Genomic DNA, 22,771 nt, shown 5'->3' on the forward strand with positions numbered 1-22,771 from the left:
CTCTAGCGCTTATGCTTGTGCTACTAATCCTATGTTCATGTTCATGCTGATTCTTCTTCTGTGCCTCTGTGTTGCGGTCGGGAAACCCACCGAACGGGCAGCGCTTGTGCTCGGTGAGCAGGGACAACAGGCTCGGCAAGCCGGGTCCCTGGAAGCGACGAAGCTTGCTCCGGCCTCTGCGTCCCCGTCTCCGTCAGCATATAGGCGCCTGCCTCGGCCCCTGCCCGCCGACAGAGGTGGGATGAACCACCCGCTTGTTTCACGCCGCCCGCGCCACGTGGCAGACAAGCAGGGCTGGATGGCTCTCGGGTTATCCGTGAATCGGCTCAAAGAGCCGATCCACCCATGATTCGTACAAGGTGTCCGAATATATGGTGGTCCTGCTTGATCAAGATAAAGCTAATGAGATCTACGACGATTTAGGGTTTTCACCGCATAATCGGATCATCCTACTCACGATTGGGCCTCGCGCTCGCGCACGGTGACCGTAAGCCGATCCTAGACAGGGCCTAAAAACCAACACGAGGTTGATCCCGGAACATCCTTTCTAGGGCTAGCAAACGTCACCCTACACGCCGCTGGATCCTCCAACCCTTTGTAAGGCCTAACTATTGCGGATGTTAAACTAATCCTTGATGAACAAGGAGCAACCGTAACGGATCAGATCTACTAAACTATGATCAAGCGGGGTGCCGCCCCTACACACTGAGATAGGTGTAAGGGCGGCTAGATGTGCAAGGGTTGCATAACGAAAGCATGTAATTCGAAGAACAATGCTAACCCTAACACATCTAAGATAACTACGTTGCTCGCCATCAAAAAGGCTTCGGCACGAGCAACGCATGAACAACGTGGGCAGGCTTGTGCTTTGCCTAGATCGCAAGATGCGATCTAGGCGGCATGGTGCTACCGGAGAAACCCTCGAGACGAAGGAGTTGGCGATGCGCCGAGATTTGTTTGTGTTGAACGTTGGTTGTTGTTTATTCCATAAACCCTAGATACATATTTATAGTCCAAGGGACTTTCTAATTCAGGCGTGCACCTAACCGTGCACGGGTAAAACTCTAACTTCTAACCAGACACGTAATCTAATATGTTACGGATACAAGGGCAAACTAGCCCAAACTTTGCATGTAAGGCCGATTCACGTATTTCTTCTATATATATATCTTCAAGTCCATCTTGATCGCGGCCCACCTCTGACTCGGTCAAATTCTGGTGATAACACATGCCCCCCTGGTTTTGGAAATGTCATTTCCAAAATCATTATGCTTATACCTCATCGGGTCATGTCATGGCGTCTTGCCTCCTTAACTTTATCACCAATCTAAAAAATGAAGGAACGTCTTCACTTAACCTGCTAGATAGCCGAGTCGGGCGCCCCCAAAAGAGCCGATGGTATCACATCGGCCTCTATGATAAACGGGAGCAAGGTCAACCTAGCTTGCCCCTCCAAACGGTAACTTGCGCCCTTCGTCGAGAAACTCGGATCCCCAAATCGCCGCCCGAGACAGCTCTACGGATCTCGGATCTCGGCCGCGCCGTCCCAATCCTCGGCGCATCCAATGGCGGAATCATCCAACGCCAACGCCATGATCTCCCGGTACGAAGGTAATCCTCAACGGCCCCCTTGCCACATGCATCAATGTCAAGAGTAAACAGCAAACACCTGAATTAATGTTTTCTCCCACTATCAATTTTAGGTTTCAGACATCCTGCTGCCACATCCTTCTCTCGCAAATTCTATGTGCCTTGGTCCTCGTTCTTGAGAGCCCTGCCCTCTTAATTTCATGCGAAGCTAACGGGATCCCCTTTGTGAATCAGAACTTAGATCGACCTCCTGGGCCGGCGCGCTGCGAGCACTGGCCTAACCCCCGAGGGTTGGGTGACATGGTACAACTGAGTATCCAAAGCCCATTATGCCACACAGGAAGCCATAGGGATAGCCGATGCCCTGTCATTATCATTGTCTCCTCTTGAGAAGAATGAAAACATTCCGAAAACCATCGGCTATTTACGGTACGACGCATCTGAACTGCTTCATGTTTGGCCATGGCCCTATGACACCCACTCTGCTGGATGTGACCATGATCACGAGGCCTAGACATTGCATCCCCAAGCCCTTACTGCATTCAAAGCTGCCGAAAGTCCCTTTCACCCTTTCTTCTAAAAAGAGTGTACCAGGCTGGGGTGCCTACCTCAATCGTTATATGAAGACCAAAGGCCATGTGACGAGAGAGAGAACACACGGCCTTCCTGAACTTTTGGTTGGAACACTTCATATTACGTGGCCCATCACTTGCCCCTACCAAAAATTACCTTTCCCTAGCCTATGAAGCTGGCCAAAGGCACCCATCTTGGCCTAGGCAAGGCTGTTTCTTGGAGAGGTCTATCGATCTCTTCAGCGATGTCCGTCAAGCTTGTTCTCTCAAAAGACGGTTAAAGGCGGCGGTCCACTGGTGGTTTATTCGGTTATGGGCGCGGCTATACTTTGAGAACCGGATCCCGGACTTCCCACCTTTGACCTCCTGCACCTTCCCGGATGCTAACGGCAAGGATATCCGATGTACCGGCTATGGCCAAGCTTTGTATGGTCTCCCGAGCGGCGGGCTGATCCCTAAGGAAGCGACGGGGGTGGTTCAAGATCTTCTTCCAAGGTTTGGACAACCCCCTGTTCTTTCCTTATACTTGAGCCGGAGAATTTTGAAAATCCGGTCTCCTTTCGATTGGATAACTTTGCCGATGACGATAGCACCCAGCATACTGTATTCCATCATGATTCGCCCTTGCTTCCTCCCTGTCGGCATGAGTACCTCGAACCGGATCATCAAGCCTGGTTATGAGTGTTATCAACCGGTAGTGGTAGCCCGACGGCTTGGTCTCGGGCGAGGTGCCGCCACACTTCTTCTTACACCACTGACGGCAAGCAGGCTGAGCTGCACGACATACTCACGGCCAAAGGTGTTACACCTTCTTTGATGCTTTGGCCATCCCAATTCCCCACAACCTCCGTTTCTCCTTTACCACCGACGGTTTCGAGACTTGGTGGTCCATGTGGAAGACCCATGTCTTCAGAAGGGCTTTAGGACCGCTGTTGAGACAACTCGATGCCGAGTATGACATCCCCGCAGACCAGGTACCATTACTCACATATTTCTTGTAACTGCTTATGGTAATCGTCTGGTGACCTGTCTCTATCTTCCTAGCAGCAACAAGAGGGCCCGGTTCCCAAGCAAGCCGACGGCTCCCCCTTCGTATTTCTTCCTCCGGCTCCGGTGGTTCTCTTCACGCGAGCTCGCCATCCCTCGAAGAAAGTCATAATGCAGAGCCAGCCGATTCCTCCGAAATCGGCTCCCAAGAGTAAAGCAACTTTGGGGCCAGTTGCCCCCCGAGCCCCGACTCAGGCGAGGACGGCAGTGAGGAAGGTGGCTGTCAGGAAGACCTTGAAGCGCAAAGCTCCTGCTCGGGAAAGCTTGCACGTAAGTTGATCCGTGTCTTAATCGAACACATTTGCCTTCCCAACCTTTGTAACATGGTTGTGCCTCTTCTTACAGGCTTCCTGCGAAGAGAACTCCGGTGAGGGAGCACGGTCCGGTCCAAGGGACTCTTCCCCGAGTGATACAGAAGGTCCACTACACGAGCCGGACGGATTCGCCAGCGTCGGCTTCTCGGAAAAGGTCGACTTCCGAGCCGGCTGTCCTTCGGGTTCCGGTCCAAACGAGGTCGCGCATGAAGCGTCGATGCGTCAAAAGGGCCCGCACAAGCCCGCAAGTCTCCTCGCCGAGCCAGGAAGTTTCAAATGTAATATACTCAGCAGTTCGTGTTCCACATCGTCTTGCCACTAATTGGATTGCCTTACCATTTCCCTTGCAGACTGATGGGACTTCTAGCGGGGACGTTGAAGAGGTGCCGATGCCATCTGCTGCCCTTGGCCTGTCCAATTCGCCAAGCGCGACTGACCAAGTAGCTAACCTAGCCCAGACTGCCGTAAAGCCGATCGTCACAACATCGGCTTCCCTTCCTTTCTTGGGAGAGGTAAGCTCGTCTCTCTCTCTCTCAAGCCCGCTCTTTTCCTTTGTCGTATGCTCATGCTTGCTCTTGCTCGTACGTCGAGGGTGTGATCCTTCAAGCTTGTTGACGTTCGACCCCGACTCCATCGAGCCCGCCGTTTCCAAAACAGGTGAAGAGCCGGATCCTAGCGCGATCGACGGCCCACTCCGGCGCCTCAAAGTCTTGCTCTCCTCCTCGGTCGATACGCTGGTCGAGAACCACGAGGCAATCAAGGGTATCCTCGAGGACATCCAGCCCCGTCTCCCGGTGCACGCTGCAAGTTAAGCTTTGGCAGGCAGTGTCTTTGCCAGTTTTCAGGTCAAGGGTGCAGTCGGCTCGTCAAAGGATTACTCTTCGCCGCGCCCAACTCCCGTTGAGAGCCGATATTGCAGGCAAATGTCAACGGCTCAATGAGAAGAAAGCCGTTTTAGACGCCAAGACCGCCACTTACGCTCGTAGCGTCAAACTTGCGACCTTGCGCAAGGAACTGGAGGACCTTGAGAAGAGGGCCATGGAGACCAAACAACTTATCCAGGACGAGGAATCCCTCATTGCTTGCTCCCAAGAGGAAGCAAAAGGTCTCACGGCTGATGCGAAGGCCGACCTGGCTGAAGTTCGTGCCACGAGCAGCCGGTGGTGATGGGGAGAGACGAGGACGACGAGGCCGAGATCGCCGAGGTGGATCGAATCCGTGCCGATGCTCTTCACGCCCTTAATGCTTTTCTTCGGTAGGGCCTCCTTGTGTAAGCCGATGCATGTAAACTTGCTTTGCCGTACTTGTCAAGTCAACGTCGGTGCATCGGCTCGGTTGCGTTGCCAATTTGATTTGTTTTTATATATTGTCAATTTCCGCCAATTTCCCTATCGGCTCGCCAGTATTCCTCCGCACATGCTCAATGGTGTCGCCGCATGCCCATATGATTAGGTGCCCCCCGAGCCGGTTCTGCCAGGAATTGCGCGACATCGGCTCTACGGCTAGCCAAAAGACTACGATGTGAACGTCGGCTTTGTTAGGAACAACGTGGATTTCTTCCGGTGCCTCGGCCGACGCATCCCATTGCCCATTAGATCGACGTTGAGCCCAGACCGAAACATGGTGAGGATGATTTTTTGGCCGATTCCTAGAGTCGGCCTTTATGTTAGTAGGTCCACGCTGGTCTGGCGGTATTCCTCTATAGATCTTTGGGGCCGATCTCACGGATCGGCCTTGCCGCGTTTGCCCATACATAGTGTCGGAGCTGGTCGCGTGGAACGGTTTCTTCCTTGTCGCCGCTGTGAGAGCAGCTACCCTCATCTCCGTCCCTACCATAGTGGCGTCCGGGTCCCGGACGTTGATGTCGAGTGGGGATCTTGGTTGGCACTCCTCAAGGTAAGTACGCTCCACCATGTTAACGGTGGACGCCGGTGAAATCGGTACTCTGGTGCTGCCAATGCGCAGCGGCGAACGGACCGGACGCACTTTCATGTGAAACCCGTCCACTTGATGCCATGGGATGAGAAAGAGCCGATGAGTTCGGCTTCGAGGGTTGCCTTGATCTCGTCATGCTTCTTCTTGAGCTCATCAGGCAGATCCTCGTACTTGACCGGAGTGCTTTCCGCCATCTCGGATGTAGATGGCGATGTGGTGGATGTCGAAGGTTGTCCCACCGGGCGTGCCGAGAATGTGTTGACGTCGGAAACCCCCGGCGGGCAGAGACGGGCAACACGGTAGAGCCGGGAACAACTAGGGCTGCGGCGGCCCGGTCCCTCGGAGCGACGGCCCGCAAAGCCTCCTGGTCACACGTCCGATGCTATCGCAAGGGCGTGCCACCCGACCTATACCTGGTCGGGGAAGGTGTGGATGATGCCTCGCTTAGTTTCTGCATGGCATACACGTAAACATTAAATACGAGCCTCGATCGGCTCTCGGGTTATCTCGTGAATCGGCTCAAAGAGCCGATCCACCCATGATTCGAACAAGGTGTCCGAATATATGGTGGTCCTGCTTGATCAAGATAAAGCTAATGAGATCTACGACGATTTAGGGTTTTCACCGCATAATCGGATCATCCTACTCACGATTGGGCCTCGCGCTCGCGCACGGTGACCGTAAGCCGATCCTAGACAGGGCCTAAAAACCAACACGAGGTTGATCCCCGGAACATCCTTTCTAGGGCTAGCAAACGTCACCCTACACGCCGCTGGATCCTCCAACCCTTTGTAGGGCCTAACTATTGCGGATGTTAAACTAATCCTTGATGAACAAGGAGCAAACAGTAACGGATCAGATCTACTAAACTATGATCAAGCGGGGTGCCGCCCCTACACCTAAGATAGGTGTAAGGGCGGCTAGATGTGCAAGGGTTGCATAACGAAAGCATGTAATTCGAAGAACAATGCTAACCCTAACACATCTAAGATAACTACGTTGCTCGCCATCAAAAAGGCTTCGGCACGAGCAACGCATGAACAACGTGGGCAGAGCTTGTCTTGCCTAGATCGCAAGATGCGATCTAGGCAGCATGGTGCTTACCGGAGAAACCCTCGAGACGAAGGAGTTGGCGATGCGCCGAGATTTGTTTGTGTTGAACGTTGGTTGTTGTTTATTCCATAAACCCTAGATACATATTTATAGTCCAAGGGACTTTCTAATTCAGGCGTGCACCTAACCGTGCACGGGTAAAACTCTAACTCTAACCGACACGCAATCTAATATGTTACAGATACAAGGGCAAACTAGCCCAAACTTTGCATGTAAGGCCGATTCACGTATTTCTTCTATATATATATTCTCCCAGTCCATCTTGATCGCGGCCCACCTCTGACTCGGTCAAATTCTGGTGATAACAACCACCATATATTCGGACACCTTGTACGAATCATGGGTGGATCGGCTCTTTGAGCCGATTCACAGGATAACCTGAGAGCCGATCGAGGCTCGTATTTAATGTTTACGTGTATGCCGCGCGGGAAACTAAGCAAGGCATCATCAACACCTTCCCGACCTGGTATAGGTCAAGTGGCACGCCCTTGCGATAGCATCGGACGTGTGACCAGGAGGCTTTGCGGGTCAGCCGCTCCGAGGGACCGGGGCCACCCGCAGCCCTAGTTGTTCCCGGCTCTACTCGTGTTGCCGCCTCTCGCCCGCCGTGGGGTTTCGACGTCAACAAGTTCACCCCTGGACTATGGGTCCATAGAAGTAGCTAGATGGTTGTCTTCTCCTCATTGTGCTTCATTGTTGGATCTTGTGAGCTGCCTAACATGATCAAGATCATCTATCTGTAATACTCTATGTTGTGTTTGTCGGGATCCGATGGATAGAGAATACCATGTTATGTTAATTATCAAGTTATTACATATGTGTTGTTTATGATCTTGCATGCTCTCCGTTACTAGTAGAGGCTCTGGCCAAGTTTTTGCTTTTAACTCCAAGAGGGAGTATTTATGCTCGATAGTGGGTTCATGCCTGCATTGACACCTGGACGAGTGACGAAAGTTCTAAGGTTGTGTTGTGTCTGTTGCCACTAGGGATAAAACATTGGCGCTATGTCCGAGGATGTAGTTGTTGATTACATTACGCACCATACTTAATGCAATTGTCTGTTGCTTTGCAACTTAATACTGGAAGGGGTTCGGACGATAACCTGAAGGTGGACTTTTAGGCATAGATGCAGTTGGATGGCGGTCTATGTACTTTGTCGTAATGCCCAATTAAATCTCACTATACTTATCATGACATGTATGTGCATTGTTATGCCCTCTCTATTTGTCAATTGCCCGACTGTAATTTGTTCACCCAACATGCTTTTATCTTATGGGAGAGACACCTCTAGTGAGCTGTGGACCCCGGTCCATTCTTTTAATACTTGAAATACAAATCTGCTACAATACTTGTTTTTACTTGTTTTCTCGCAAACAATCATCTTCCACACAATTCGGTTAATCCTTTGTTACAGCAAGCCGGTGAGATTGACAACCTCACCTGTTTCGTTGGGGCAAAGTACTTTGGTTGTGTTGTGCGGGTTCCACGTTGGCGCCGGAATCTTCGGTGTTGCGCCGCACTACATCCCGCCGCCATCAACCTTCAACGTGCTTCTTGACTCCTACTGGTTCGATTAAACCTTGGTTTCTTATCGAGGGAAACTTGCCGCTGTGCGCATCACACCTTCCTCTTGGGGTTCCCAACGGACGTGTCAACCACACGCATCAAGCAAATTTTAAGGCGCCGTTGCCGGGGAGATCAAGACACGCTGCAAGGGGAGTCTCCACTTCTCAATCTCTTTACTTTGTTTTTGTCTTGCTTTATTTTATTTACTACTTTGTTTACTGCATTATATCAAAACACAAAAAAAATTAGTTGCTAGTTTTACTTTATTTACTGTCCTGCACTCTATATCGAAAACACAAAAAAATTTAGTATACTTGCATTTACTTTATCTAGTTTGCTTTATTTACTACTGCTAAAATGGCCAACCCTGAAAATACTAAGTTGTGTGACTTCACTAGCACAAATAATAATGATTTCTTATGCACACCTATTGCTCCACCTGCTACTACAGACGAGAATTCTTTGAAATTAAACCTGCTTTACTTAATCTTGTCATGAGAGAGCAATTTTCCGGTGTTAGTTACGATGATGCTGCTGCCCATCTCAATAATTTTGTTGAACTATGTGAAATGCAAAAGTATAAAGATGTAGATGGTGACATTATAAAATTAAAATTGTTTCCTTTCTCATTAAGAGGAAGAGCTAAAGATTGGTTGCTATCTCTGCCTAAGAATAGTATTGATTCATGGACTAAATGCAAGGATGCTTTTATTGGTAGATATTATCCCCCTGCTAAAATTATATCTTTGAGGAGTAGCATAATGAATTTTAAACAATTGGATAATGAACATGTTGCTCAAGCTTGGGAAAGAATGAAATCTCTGGTTAAAAATTGCCCAACCCATGGATCGACTACTTGGATGATCATCCAAACCTTCTATGCAGGACTAAATTTTTCTTCGCGAAATTTATTGGATTCAGCTGCTGGAGGTACCTTTATGTCCATCACTCTTGGTGAAGCAACAAAGCTTCTTGATAATATGATGATTAATTACTCTGAATGGCACACGGAAAGAGCTCCACAAGGTAAGAAGGTAAATTCTGTTGAAGAATCCTCTTCCTTGAATGATAAGGTTGATGCTATTATGTCTATGCTTGCGAATGATAGGACTAATGTTGATCCTAATAATGTTCCATTAGCTTCATTGGTTGCCCAAGAAGAACATGTTGATGTAAACTTCATTAAAAATAATAATTTCAACAACAATGCTTATCGGAACAATTCTAGTAATAACTATAGGTCATATCCTTATAATAATGGTAACGGTTATGCTAATTCTTATGGAAATTCTTACAACAATAATAGGAATACACCCCCTGGACTTGAGGCCATGCTTAAAGAATTTATTAGTACACAAACTGTTTTTAACAAATCTGTTGAGGAAAAGCTCAATAAAATTGATATTCTTGTTTCTAGAGTTGATAGTCTTGCCTCTGATGTTGATCTTTTGAAATCGAAAGTTATGCCTAATAGGGATATTGAAAATAAAATTGTTACTACAGCAAATGCCATCCAAGTTAGAATTAATGAGAATATAAGATTAATGGCTGAACTGCGTGCTAGGTGGGATAGAGAAGAAAATGAAAAACTAGCTTAAAAGGAAAATGTAGCTAAAGTTTGGACTATTACCACCACTAGCAATGCTAATAATTCACATGTTGCTGCACCTCCTACTATCAATAATAAAATAATTGGTGTTGGCAATGCTTCTACTCATAGTGCAAAGCGCGCAAAATTACCTGGAACTTGCTAAAGCTGCTAAAGCGCACTGTGATAAAGCTGCTGAAATTTTTTCCAACCTTGGGGATGATAATCCCATTGCTTTAGATTGTAATGATTTAGATTTTGATGATTGCCACATCTCTGAAGTTATAAAGTTCTTGCAAAAACTTGCTAAGAGTCCCAATGCTAGCGCTGTAAACTTGGCTTTCACAAAACATATTACAAATGCTCTCATAAAAGCTAGAGAAGAGAAACTAAAACTTGAAACTTCTATTCCTAGAAAGCTAGAGGATGGTTGGGAGCCCATCATTAAAATGAGAGTCAAAGATTTTGATTGTAATGCTTTATGTGATCTTGGTGCAAGTATTTCGTTATGCCTAAGAAAGTCTATGATATGCTTGACTTGCCACCATTGAAAAATTGTTATTTGGATGTTAATCTCGCTGATAATGCTAAAAAGAAACCTTTGGGGAGAGTTGATAATGTTCATATTATGGTTAACAATAACCTTGTCCCCGTTGATTTTGTTGTCTTGGATATTGAATGCAATGCATCTTGCCCCATTATATTGGGAAGACCTTTTCTTCGAACCATTGGTGCTACTATCGATATGAAGGAAGGTAATATTAAATATCAATTTCCTCTCAAGAAAGGTATGGAACACTTCCCTAGAAAGAGAATGAAGTTACCTTTTGATTCTATCATTAGAACAAATTCTGATGTTGATGCTTCGTCTCTTGATGTTACTTGAGTTACACTTTCTGCGCCTAGCTGAAAGGCGTTAAAGAAAAGCGCTTATGGGAGACAACCCATGTTTTTACTCCAGTATTTTTGTTTTATATTTGTGTCTTGGAAGTTGCTTACTACTGTAGCAACCTCTCCTTATCTTAGTTTTAAGTTTTGTTGTGCCAAGTAAAGTCTTTGATAGTAAAGTAAGTACTAGATTTGGATTACTGCGCAGTTCCAGATTTCTTTGCTGTCACGAATCTGGGTCTACCTCCCTGTAGGTAGCTCAGAAAATTAAGCCAATTTGCGTGCATGATCCTCAGATATGTACGCAACTTTCATTCAATTTGAGAATTTTCATTTGAGCAAGTCTGGTGGCATAATAAAATCCATCTTTACGGACTGTTCTGTTTTGACAGATTCTGCCTTTTATTTCGCATTGCCTCTTTTGCTATGTTGGATGAATTTCTTTGATCCATTAATGTCCAGTAGCTTTATGCAATGTCCAGAAGTGTTAAGAATGATTGTGTCACCTCTGAACATGTTAATTTTTATTATGCACTAACCCTCTAATGAGTTGTTTCGAGTTTGATGTGGAGGAAGTTTTCAAGGATCAAGAGAGGAGTATGATGCAATATGATCAAGGAGAGTGAAAGCTCTAAGCTTGGGGATGCCCCGGTGGTTCACCCCTGCATATTCTAAGAAGACTCAAGCGTCTAAGCTTGGGGATGCCCAAGGCATCCCCTTCTTCATCGACAACATTATCAGGTTCCTCCCCGAAACTATATTTTTATTCCGTCACATCTTATGTACTTTGCTTGGAGCGTCGGTTTATTTTTGTTTTTTGTTTTGTTTGAATAAAATGGATCCTATCATTCACTTTATGGGAGAGAGACACGCTCCGCTGTAGCATATGGACAAATATGTCCTTAGGCTCTACTCATAGTATTCATGGCGAAGTTTCTTCTTCGTTAAATTGTTATATGGTTGGAATTGGAAAATGCTACATGTAGTAACTCTAAAATGTCTTGGATAATTTGATACTTGGCAATTGTTGTGCTCATGTTTAAGCTCTTGCATCATATACTTTGCACCCATTAATGAAGAAATACTTAGAGCTTGCTAATTTGGTTTGCATATTTGGTTTCTCTAGAGTCTAGATAATATCTAGTATTGAGTTTTGAACAACAAGGAAGACGGTGTAGAGTCTTATAGTGTTTACAATATGTCTTTTATGTGAGTTTTGCTGCACCGTTCATCCTTGTGTTTCTTTAAAATAACCTTGCTAGCCTAAACCTTGTATCGAGAGGGAATACTTCTCATGCATCCAAAATACTTGAGCCAACCACTATGCCATTTGTGTCCACCATACCTACCTACTACATGGTATTTATCCGCCCTTCCAAAGTAAATTGCTTGAGTGCTACCTTTAAAATTCCATCATTCACCTTTGCAATATATAGCTCATGGGACAAATAGCTTAAAAACTATTGTGGTATTGAATATGTACTTATGCACTTTATCTCTTATTAAGTTGCTTGTTGTGCGATAACCATGTTTCTGGGGACGCCATCAACTATTCTTTGTTGAATATCATGTGAGTTGCTATGCATGTCCGTCTTGTCTGAAGTAAGAGAGATCTACCACCTTAATGGTTGGAGCATGCATATTGTTAGAGAAGAACTTTGGGCCGCTAACTAAAGCCATGATTCATGGTGGAAGTTTCAGTCTTGGACATATATCCTCAATCTCATATGAGAATAATAATTGTTGCCACATGCTTATGCATTAAAGAGGAGTCCATTATCTCGTTGTCCATGTTGTCCCGGTATGGACGTCTAAGTTGAGAATAATCAAAAGCGAGAAATCCAAAATGCGAGCTTTCTCCTTAGACCTTTGTACAGGCGGCATGGAGGTACCCCATTGTGACACTTGGTTAAAACATGTGTATTGCAAAGATCCGGTAGTCCAAGCTAATTAGGACAAGGTGCGGGCACTATTAGTATACTATGCATGAGACTTGCAACTTGTAAGATATAATTTACATAACTCATATGCTTTATTACTACCGTTGACAAAATTGTTTCATGTTTTCAAAATAAAAGCTCTAGCACAAATATAGCAATCGATGCTTTCCTCTTTGAAGGACCATTCTTTTACTTTTATGTTGGGTCAGTTCACCTATCTCTCTCCACCTCAAGAAGCAAACACTTGTGTGAACTGTGCATTGATTCCTACATACTTGCATATTGTACTTGTTATATTACTCTATGTTGACAATTATCCATGAGATATACATGTTACAAGTTGAAAGCAACCGCTGAAACTTAATCTTCCTTTGTGTTGCTTCAATGCCTTTACTTTGATTTATTGCTTTATGAGTTAACTCTTATGCAAGACTTATTAATACTTGTCTTGAAGTACTATTCATGAAAAGTCTTTGCTTTATGATTCACTTGTTTACTCATGTCATTACCATTGTTTTGATCGCTGCATTCACTACATATGTTTACAAATAGTATGATCAAAGTTATGATGGCATATCACTTCGGAAATTATCTTTGTTATCGTTTTACCTCGCTCGGACGAGCAGAACTAAGCTTGGGGATGCTTGATACCTCTCCGACGTATCGATAATTTCTTATGTTCTATGCCATATTATTGATGATACCTACATGTTTTATGCACACTTTATGTCATATTCGTGCATTTTCTAGAACTAACCTATTAACAAGATGCCGAAGTGCCGCTTGTCTGTTTTCTGCTGTTTTTGGTTTCGAAATCCTAGTAACGAAATATTCTCGGAATTGGACGAAACAAAGACCCGGGGGCCTATTTCGCCACGAACCTTCCGGAAGACCGAAGAGCATACGAAGTGGGGCCACGAGGTGGCCAAACCACAAGGCGGCGCGGCCAAGGGGGCCCGCGCCGCCCGTGGTGTGGGCCCCTCGTCAGGCCCCCGACTCGCCCTTCCGCCTACTTAAAGCCTCCGTCGCGAAACCCCGAGGCGAAAAACCACGATACGGAAAACCTTATCGAGACGCCGCCGCCGCCGATCCCATCTCGGGGATTCTGGAGATCTCCTCCGGCACCCTGCCGGAGAGGGGATTCATCTCCCGAAGGACTCTACACCGCCATGGTCGCCTCTCGGAGTGATGAGTGAGTAGTTCACCCCTGGACTATGGGTCCATAGCAGTAGCTAGATGGTTGTCTTCTCCTCATTGTGCTTCATTGTTGGATCTTGTGAGCTGCCTAACATGATCAAGATCATCTATCCGTAATACTCTATGTTGTGTTTGTCGGGATCCGATGGATAGAGAATACCATGTTATGTTAATTATCAAGTTATTACATATGTGTTGTTTATGATCTTGCATGCTCTCCGTTACTAGTAGAGGCTCTGGCCAAGTTTTTGCTTTTAACTCCAAGAGGGAGTATTTATGCTCGATAGTGGGTTCATGCCCGCATTGACACCGGGACAAGTGATGAGAAAGTTCTAAGGTTGTGCTGTGCTCGTTGCCACTAGGGATAAAACATTGGCGCTATGTCCGAGGATGTAGTTGTTGATTACATTACGCACCATACTTAATGCAATTGTCTCGTTGCTTTGCAACTTAATACTGGAAGGGGTTCGGACGATAACCTCGAAGGTGGACTTTTTAGGCATAGATGCGGTTGGATGGCGGTCTATGTACTTTGTCGTAATGCCCAATTAAATCTCACTATACTTATCATGACATGTATGTGCATTGTTATGCCCTCTCTATTTGTCAATTGCCTGGACTGTAATTTGTTCACCCAACATGCTTTTATCTTATGGGAGAGACACCTCTAGTGAACTGTGGACCCCGGTCCATTCTTTTAATACTGAAATACAAATCTGCTGCAATACTTGTTTTTACTGTTTTCTCTGCAAACAATCATCTTCCACACAATTCGGTTAATCCTTTGTTACGGCAAGCCGGTGAGATTGACAACCTCACTGTTTCGTTGGGGCAAAGTACTTTGGTTGTGTTGTGCAGGTTCCACGTTGGCGCCGGAATCTCTGGTGTTGCGCCGCACTACATCCCGCCGCCATCAACCTTCAACGTGCTTCTTGACTCCTACTGGTTCGATTAAACCTTGGTTTCTTACTGAGGGAAACTTGCCGCTGTGCGCATCACACCTTCCTCTTGGGGTTCCCAACGGACGTGTCAACCACACGCATCACGTCGCCATATACCCAGCTTCCGGTGTTTTGGGAATAATATTCCCCCTCGTGTCGATTGACATAAAAGACATGTCGAGGTTTTGAACTAAGTTTTCTCTCTCTGCTTTAGGTATATTTTGCAGACGAGATCTCGTTCTCCTTCGAGCTTCCCTGTGACTATCTCCCGAAGTTCCTGAATGTCGACTTAGCTCCGCTCTTCACCTGCTTGATGCGGAAGCTGCTTCCTGCCTCCTATCCAACTCGATTTTCTGTTTCTCGAGCTCCCTCCTGTGACTCCTCAGGTGTTGCCGCAATAGGCATTGGTTCTGTACCATCAATAGCTCTTGCGACTCGATCCCATACGGCCTGCGGAAATTGCACCATCTCTCGTGTTCCTGTTCCGATATATTTTGTTCCCAAACCTCGCGCGAGATCTGCGGGATCGACATATGGTTTACCCGCATCGTCGAAAGCCTCTGACGTCACTGGTTCTGTTCGGCTTGGTTCTCCAATTGCGTAGATCTGGGTTCTGAACTTTGTCGGGTTTGGTGACACCATCGTAGATTGGTGAAGACCTTTCCAACGGTGATGGATTTGTCGATGAAGTTGAAGCTGTCGGTGTCGCTCGAGTCATCGCTTATATAGGAGTTCAGATGACTCGAAGGACATGTCGCTGAAGATCTTGACGAGTTTTTCGCTCGTCCTGGTGCTGATGAAGCGTGGCGATGAAATCTCCTTGTCGCCTGACTCGATTGATGATGCTGAGCTCGAAAAATCGGGATCGACCGCCGATAATCCCGACGAGATCGGAATTTCGAGACGATACGCTCCTTCTTTCTCGACGCGGAAGTGGAACTTCCCGAACGTCATCTCCATGGGCTCCTCCAGATACGCATATGCAGCCAAACGGGAGGGTGGGTGAGGTACAAAATCAACTAGACCAGTTTCGATCTGTTTACCTCTGTCCATTGCGTTGCTTGCAGTTTACAAAATCAACATATATATTGATCTCCTTTTTTAAAATTAGATGGAATGTGTGCGGGACACTCTCCTAACGGTGGATCGCATACGAGCAATTCAAAAGGAGTTGGCGGGATTCTTAGTTAGGGAGGTCATAGCTTCAACTGGAGCATACCATCGGGAGTTAATATTTGATATTAGGCATAGAAAATAGACATGGTAAAGAGGATCGACTTTATATTATAAATATGCATTACGTGTACTGTATTTCATGACGATGTCTATATATTCAGGACGATGTTGTGGTTCCTTGAATGATGTATGCATGCAGATTTGAATGAATAACATAAAACCCTGAAACTCTGCCGCGGCAGAGAAATGGTCATTTTGTCTGCCGCGGCAGAGAAACACTGCTCCACCCTAAACCTCTGTCGCGGCAGATAAATGATCATCTTATCTGCCCTGGCAGACAGCCTAACACGAACCGGGACTAATGCTCCTCCACCCCAAGCCCCCTAGCCGCACCACGTGGAGGACCATTTAGACCCAATTTATATTTGAATCGGGACTAAAGGTGAAGGCCTTTAGTCCCGATTGAGCAATCCCGGTTGCTCAACCGGGACTAAAGACGCAAATAAACCAGAGCTAAAGGTCCGTTTTCCACTAGTGGGGGTGGATGGAAAATACTTTCACCCTCTTCTTGTCTGCTTTTTCCCATCTCACGGAAGGGGACCATACAGAAATCACTTCTGGAGGCGAATGGAGTTTCCGTACGCCCCCCATCTCTGGTAGCCGCCATTGGGGAAATTTTAAATGCGGGGATCGGATGGTCCGGCCGCTTGGGTGTCGGATGATCCGGCCTGGAGAACTTTCCTAGCCTTCTCTTCACTCCTCTTCTCATATGCACTTCTCCTCAGCAAGATCTCTTCCACCAAAAGGTGGGTCAACATCCGTAGTGATAAATTAATTTCTACACACTTGAGTACATACGGTAGAAATCTTATTCAAGTGGTGTTATCAAAACACACAAAATTGTAGACATAGAAGTTGTCTTTCAACTAATAACTTAAGTGCAATTACAACATTACATTATGTATTGGTACATGATGTTGAGGATTCATATACTCCCCGTACAATAACAAATTATTAAAAAAAAACTTATTTTCTTACCATTCGTGAGGCGGTCTAAGAAAGTATGTATCACACATCACAAGTGTGTTTACCTTTTTTTATTACTAGGTTAATAACACCACCTAGTTCATTCCATCAAAACACGTCACGTTATTGTCTTATCCACGTAGGCTGGCACAAATTGGTTAGCATCATGGATACATTATCCATCTACAAATAACACTCCATCAAGATAACTCTAAGACATAGAATAGTTAGCCAAATAAAAACTAGATTCAACATCTCAAATTAACATAGATTCCCATAATCATGTAGGGCAGCTTATACCGGAAACTTCAAATAGAGGCCGAGCTACATGTGTCCCTTTATTTTCAACAATTCAAAAATCACAGTTTTAAGTTTTAAAAAAATCTGAAAAAATTCTTAATGTAGACAATGATGAAATCTGCAAATGTGCAAAACCTCAATGTGAAATTCTTCGTATTGTAGACAACATAAAAAATAACAAAATCTGACAGGTTTTATATGTTTAAAAATGTGCACTATTTACTATTCTCATATCCACACATTCATCATTTTTGTGTATCCTAAACTATTAAGAATTTTATATTCAGATTTTACATGTTTGTAGATACCATCATTGATACATCCAGAATTTTTTTTCAGAATTTTTTAAAAATTAAAATATAATTTTGATTTTTTTTCAAAATAAAAAGCTGCATGTAGCTCGGCCTCCATTGGTCGTATATGCTTATGTTCTCTCCTAAGATGTTGTGTCTACGACATGTGGCTATGGTGACAACGGCAAAGGAGAGTTCTTTTTTTTTCAACTCTATGTGGGTGACTCAATGGCTGCTCTGCTTGTGTTTGTCTTGTTCAGCTATGTGACGATGCCATCGTGAGCGGTGAAGGATTGAGCACAACATATAGTTTTGGAGGGTTTTGTTTTCAATTGCACATTTTTCTTGTCTTTAGTATGGGCATTTATCCATCGTACTCAAGATTTAGTTGTTAGCACAGCTATATTGGAAGAGTAAAATTCGAGCGATATGCTTGATGAGCAACCCAAACCAACAAAAAATATTGGAAGAGTAAAATGTTTTTCACCGTGTGGTGTGTAGATATTTGTGAAAAATAAATTCAATTTACGTAAAAAAGTCATAAATACGAAATGTACGTTTCATTTTCTGGTTTGATCATACGTGAAAACAAAGCTCATGGTTTTAAGAGGACCAGTAATAATTAATGTAGTAATTAAAGTACAATCTATAAAAAAATAACTATGAGAAGATTATCCTACAAATCTGGGTCGTTCAAAAAATGGATAGCTTACATTTATATAATAACATGAAAAAAAAACAAATGCATAGCTAGCTATTTCATGAAGGTGGTGTTTTGGCTCATATATGCATATGCATATGAACCTATTATTAAAAAAAACATATATTTTTTTAAAAAAAAAATCGCGTGCACATCTGAACATATTATGTTTGTACATACGTTTTTAGAAAAAAAGAATATTTTATGTGGCATGCGTATAAAGATTTAAAAAGTCCCATAAATAACCATGTTGGAGCATTAAAATATTCTTTTACTGAAAACTTATGTGCGAAAATAGAAAGGCTATATGTACGTGTGAAATTTTATTTCAGTTATTTTTAACATTGTGAAATGTATCTTCACACAGTAAATTTATATATACCGGCCCGTGAGCTGAATTGGATTTTCACTATTTCATAACCCCCTTCAACAAACTAGCTATTTAGTAGAGTAACTTGCAATTCCGTTTTGTATGGATGGATGTATATTTAGCAGAGCCCCTGGATTCTGATTCCCGCCGGGCGGCGCATCGTGCGTGCCGGATAGCCGCCGCCGCGGGCGCGGGGCACGCATGCGGCACAAATCAACAAAATCACACGGACTCGTTGACGCCTGCCATGCCCTCAGGCCTCAGCGCGCGGGCGTGCTTACACGACGCGGAGGCCCAGACTCGGAGCCTTGTTCCCACCCGGGACGTGGCAGCTGCGGTCTGACCACTCCCCACCGCCACCGCCTAAGCTCCTCTTCTTCTTCACCCATGGTCCTCCTGCCCCAGCTACACAGCCACGCAGCCTCCCTGCTCCCGTTTTCCTGCTTCCCAGCTTGCTCCTTGCCGGCGCCATGTCGTACAACAAGACCGCCTCCATCACCGCGGAGACCATAAACCCCAGGGTACGGCTCGTTCATGCATCCTTCTTTGGGCACTAAATGCAAGCCACGGTTCTGTTCTTACATGAAAAATAGATGGGGTTAACATGTACATATGGCTCCGTTTGAAGGTCAAGACGTTCAACTATGAGCCCTGCGGCGAGATTGCTACGCTCGCTGAGGTAATCCTAAGAATCTACCTGCACTCTGCAGAGTGCAGACACCTCCGCAGCTATTAATTTTGACTAATGTAGATTATACGTACACCACTAGTGTAAGCACACACAGAGATTCCTGTAATCTACTCCATTCTGCACGAACTTGGATCTTCGATGATGTTGCACTTCTGTGGAAACATTGGTTATAAACCTTGTTTTCTTGTATGCCTGGCTTTCTGTCATCCAGCGCCTGCAGGAGGAGCTGAAGAAAAATCCAGGTTCTCGCCCATTCGAAGAGGTGCGTGCTTGCCATCAATTGTGTTATATACTCCAAGCTAGTAGTGATTCTGGTCAAAAGAAATTATGATATATAAGTAATTTCCTTCTAGCAGATAATATACTGCAATCTTGGGAACCCCCAGGCTCTCGGTCAGCGACCCATAACTTTCTTTCGCGAGGTTACAGTTCTTAAGCTCTTATTAAAAACATACTAAATTGGTTAAATACGACATCGATGCTTCATGCCAATTGATATATTGCCTTCAGGTTCTTTCTCTGTGTGACAACCCAACCCTCCTGGAGAGGGACGAGACTCGTTTGTTATTCAGGTTGGACACTAAATATATAGCTCGATTTCATTTTGGCATATATCTTGCTACAATCATTCAAAAGAAAACAGAACAAGCACTGTAATTCTTTCTTTTTCTAGTAGAAAAAACTCGCATCACGACACAATATTTGACTGACAGAAAATTGACAAACACTGTCTCAATCTAATATTACAGTGCATGCGCCATAAAAAGAGCGCGGAAGATTATCGAGGCAATGCCTGGCAGAGACTCCGGCCCATATACTCCCAGTCAGGTACTTGTTGGAGTACACGCTCGAGTAGTGTGATGTTTTGGGCAGTATCAGTGTGCCAGAATGTCCTGGCTTCAGAGTTGTCCTATTGTCCAAATGACGATATATTTTTCCTGTCATATTCGGAATGATTATTTTGATTTTTCTATCGTGATCAGGGAATCAAAAGTTTGCGCGAATCAGTCGCCGATGGCATCGCTGGGAGAGATGGTTATCCATCAAGGCCAGAAGACATTTTTCTAACAGATGGAGCGAGTTCGGCGGTAGTACTCTATTACTCTGCAGCACTCAAGAGAGATCCATCACATCCGGATATCCTAAACATGGCTACCTTTTTTCTTTCTTCCTTCCAGATAAACTTGACTTTGCAGATGCTCATAAGATCGGAGGAAGATGGAATTTTATGCCCTTTACCTGAATATCCACTATACTCGGCTTCCATTATACTCCATGGTGGAACGATGGTATGGTGCTAGCTTTATGAAAGAATCATGCAACATTTGCAATTCCTCGGACTAACTTTGTTCATTGAATCTCAAACTTATAATCAGATGGCTGATATTTTGTCTCGAAAAGAAACTGTAAAACAGGAATGTTCGAATGTGTGTAAAAGGACCAGTTACTGAATTCAGTATTTGGGTACCATATAACCTTAATGGGGATGGTGATGTAAAAGTAGTGCTAATTTTATTACATGCAAGAAATGACCGAGTTACTGAATTGAGTTTTTAGATACCATATAACCTTAGTGAGGATGGTGATTGGGGACTTGAGATTTTCGAAGTAAAGAGGTGTTTGGAGGAGGCTCGTATATCTGGTTTGACTGTTCGAGCCATGGTGGTCATAAATCCTGGAAATCCTACTGGACAGGTATGACAATATATACATATATATTGCAATACTATACATGAATTGGAAAATACAATACATATCTGAAAAAGGTTTAGCTGAAAATTAAAAGATGAAACCCAAACTGAAATGCTGGAGGTATCCTGCATCATAGAATTACTATCAGGCAAAGTCCAAAGTTTCTTGTTCAACATTTCCATGCTCTGCTTTAGGTAATGTCTGTCACCAACCAGGAGGAGATAGTGGAATTTTGTCGGAAAGAAGGTTTAGTTTTACTTGCCGACGAGGTTTGTCCTTTCTGAATGGCATATCCAGTTCGTTCTACAAGTTGCATTTGTTGCAAGTTCAGCTATTGCTAATGATGATTTTTGGTTAATTATCTATATATGTTTGCAGGTATATCAAGATAACATATATGTGGACCATAAGAAGTTCAATTCTTTCAAGAAAGTTGCCAGATCACTTGGGTACAATGCGAATGACATCTCTATAGTGTCATACCATTCGGTTTCAATGGGTAAATCTCCGTACATCAAAAACACGGTTCACGTTCTCGACAAAATAAGCCTCAGGGATATTGGTTGAAGAACACTGGTTATTCTCTCATCACTTGAACTCTTGCAGGGTACTCTGGAGAATGTGGCAGAAGGGGAGGCTACATGGAGATATGCGGTTTTGGAGAAGATGTGGTTGGTGCAATTTGCAAGGTGGCCTCTGTGACTCTTTGCCCCAACATAGGTGGCCAAATTCTTACCAGCCTAGTTATGGATACACCTAAGGTTTGTCCTGCCCTTCCCATGTTCACCGAAATTTATTTTACTTAATGTATGTTTTGTATCCTGAAATTACTATTGTACAAGTAGCATCGTGAAAAAAGGGCATGTGATTTTACCAAGTTTATCTTGATATTTGCAGATAGGGGATGATTGTTTTGAGAGATTTTTGGCCGAGAAGGAAAACATTCAGTCATCTATGGTCAATCGTGCCAAGGTATCCTCCTACGTGCAGTTTGGTGTCACAAGCACGCCGTGTTTCTTCTTCCTCCATCGGAAGTAGGATGAAACTGAAGAAAAACCAGCTTTGCATGCCCTGAAACATTGTAGTTTCGCTCTTTGTCTTTGTTGCAGACCTTGGAGGAGGCGTTCAACAGCTTGGAGGGCGTGACCTGCAACAAGATAGAGGGCGCAATCTACCTCTTCCCCCGGATACACCTCCCTGTAGCAGCGATCAAAGCTGCGAAGATCGAGGGCGTCTCCCCTGACATTTTCTACGCGTGCCGCCTCCTCGACGACGCCGGGATCGCCGTCGTCCCTGGCTCCGGGTTCCACCAGGTTAGACTCTAACATCAGTAAAACGAAATCAATGTGGGGGAAAGATTGCATATCACATTGTTAACTGTGGTGTCCTGAATTTGGCATTGTTCTTCTTGCAAATGACCGTGACGCGACAAGATCTCTGGACGCAACATGGCCACGGGGACATGGCACATCCGGTGCACGATCCTCCCCGGCGAGGACAAGATCAACGAGATGATCCCACGCCTCAAATCCTTCCATGAGGCCTTCATGAACGAGTTCCGTGACCGGAGCTGATCTGGGTCGGATCTGCAGCTGCGCCACGCATGATACACTGCCCGGCCTGAACTCTGGCGGCGCTGTGCTCTTTGCTCCCTGTAAATTAAGTCTGTGTTGTGCTACTACTCTACTAGTAAAACTTCTGCAACTGACAGGCACTCTCCTTTTCAACTACTAATTTTTTTCCAAGCGATCCAATATGGGATTGATTTTCTACGAAGATAATGAAAAGCCACACAGCATACATGCTAAGTATGTTTTTGCCGCGCACGGCAG

At 44.8% G+C, this 22,771-nt stretch overlaps 1 protein-coding gene across 1 annotated transcript; it reads left to right on the forward strand.

Annotated features, from left to right (window-relative positions):
* The first annotated feature begins 19,026 nt into the window (after positions 1 to 19,026).
* Positions 19,027 to 22,513, forward strand: LOC124655279 (alanine aminotransferase 2-like). The gene is made up of 15 exons (XM_047194199.1): positions 19,027 to 19,077; positions 19,185 to 19,235; positions 19,459 to 19,509; positions 19,604 to 19,669; positions 19,758 to 19,819; positions 19,997 to 20,075; positions 20,231 to 20,335; positions 20,426 to 20,536; positions 20,805 to 20,942; positions 21,134 to 21,208; positions 21,318 to 21,438; positions 21,546 to 21,700; positions 21,837 to 21,911; positions 22,049 to 22,252; positions 22,373 to 22,513. The coding sequence occupies exons 1-15, from the start codon at positions 19,027 to 19,029 to the stop codon at positions 22,511 to 22,513; spliced, it is 1,485 nt and encodes a 494-aa protein (XP_047050155.1).
* Positions 22,514 to 22,771: the final 258 nt, after the last annotated feature.

Source organism: Lolium rigidum, chromosome 5 (genome assembly GCF_022539505.1).
Source record: "Lolium rigidum isolate FL_2022 chromosome 5, APGP_CSIRO_Lrig_0.1, whole genome shotgun sequence".
Lineage (NCBI taxonomy): Eukaryota > Viridiplantae > Streptophyta > Magnoliopsida > Poales > Poaceae > Lolium > Lolium rigidum.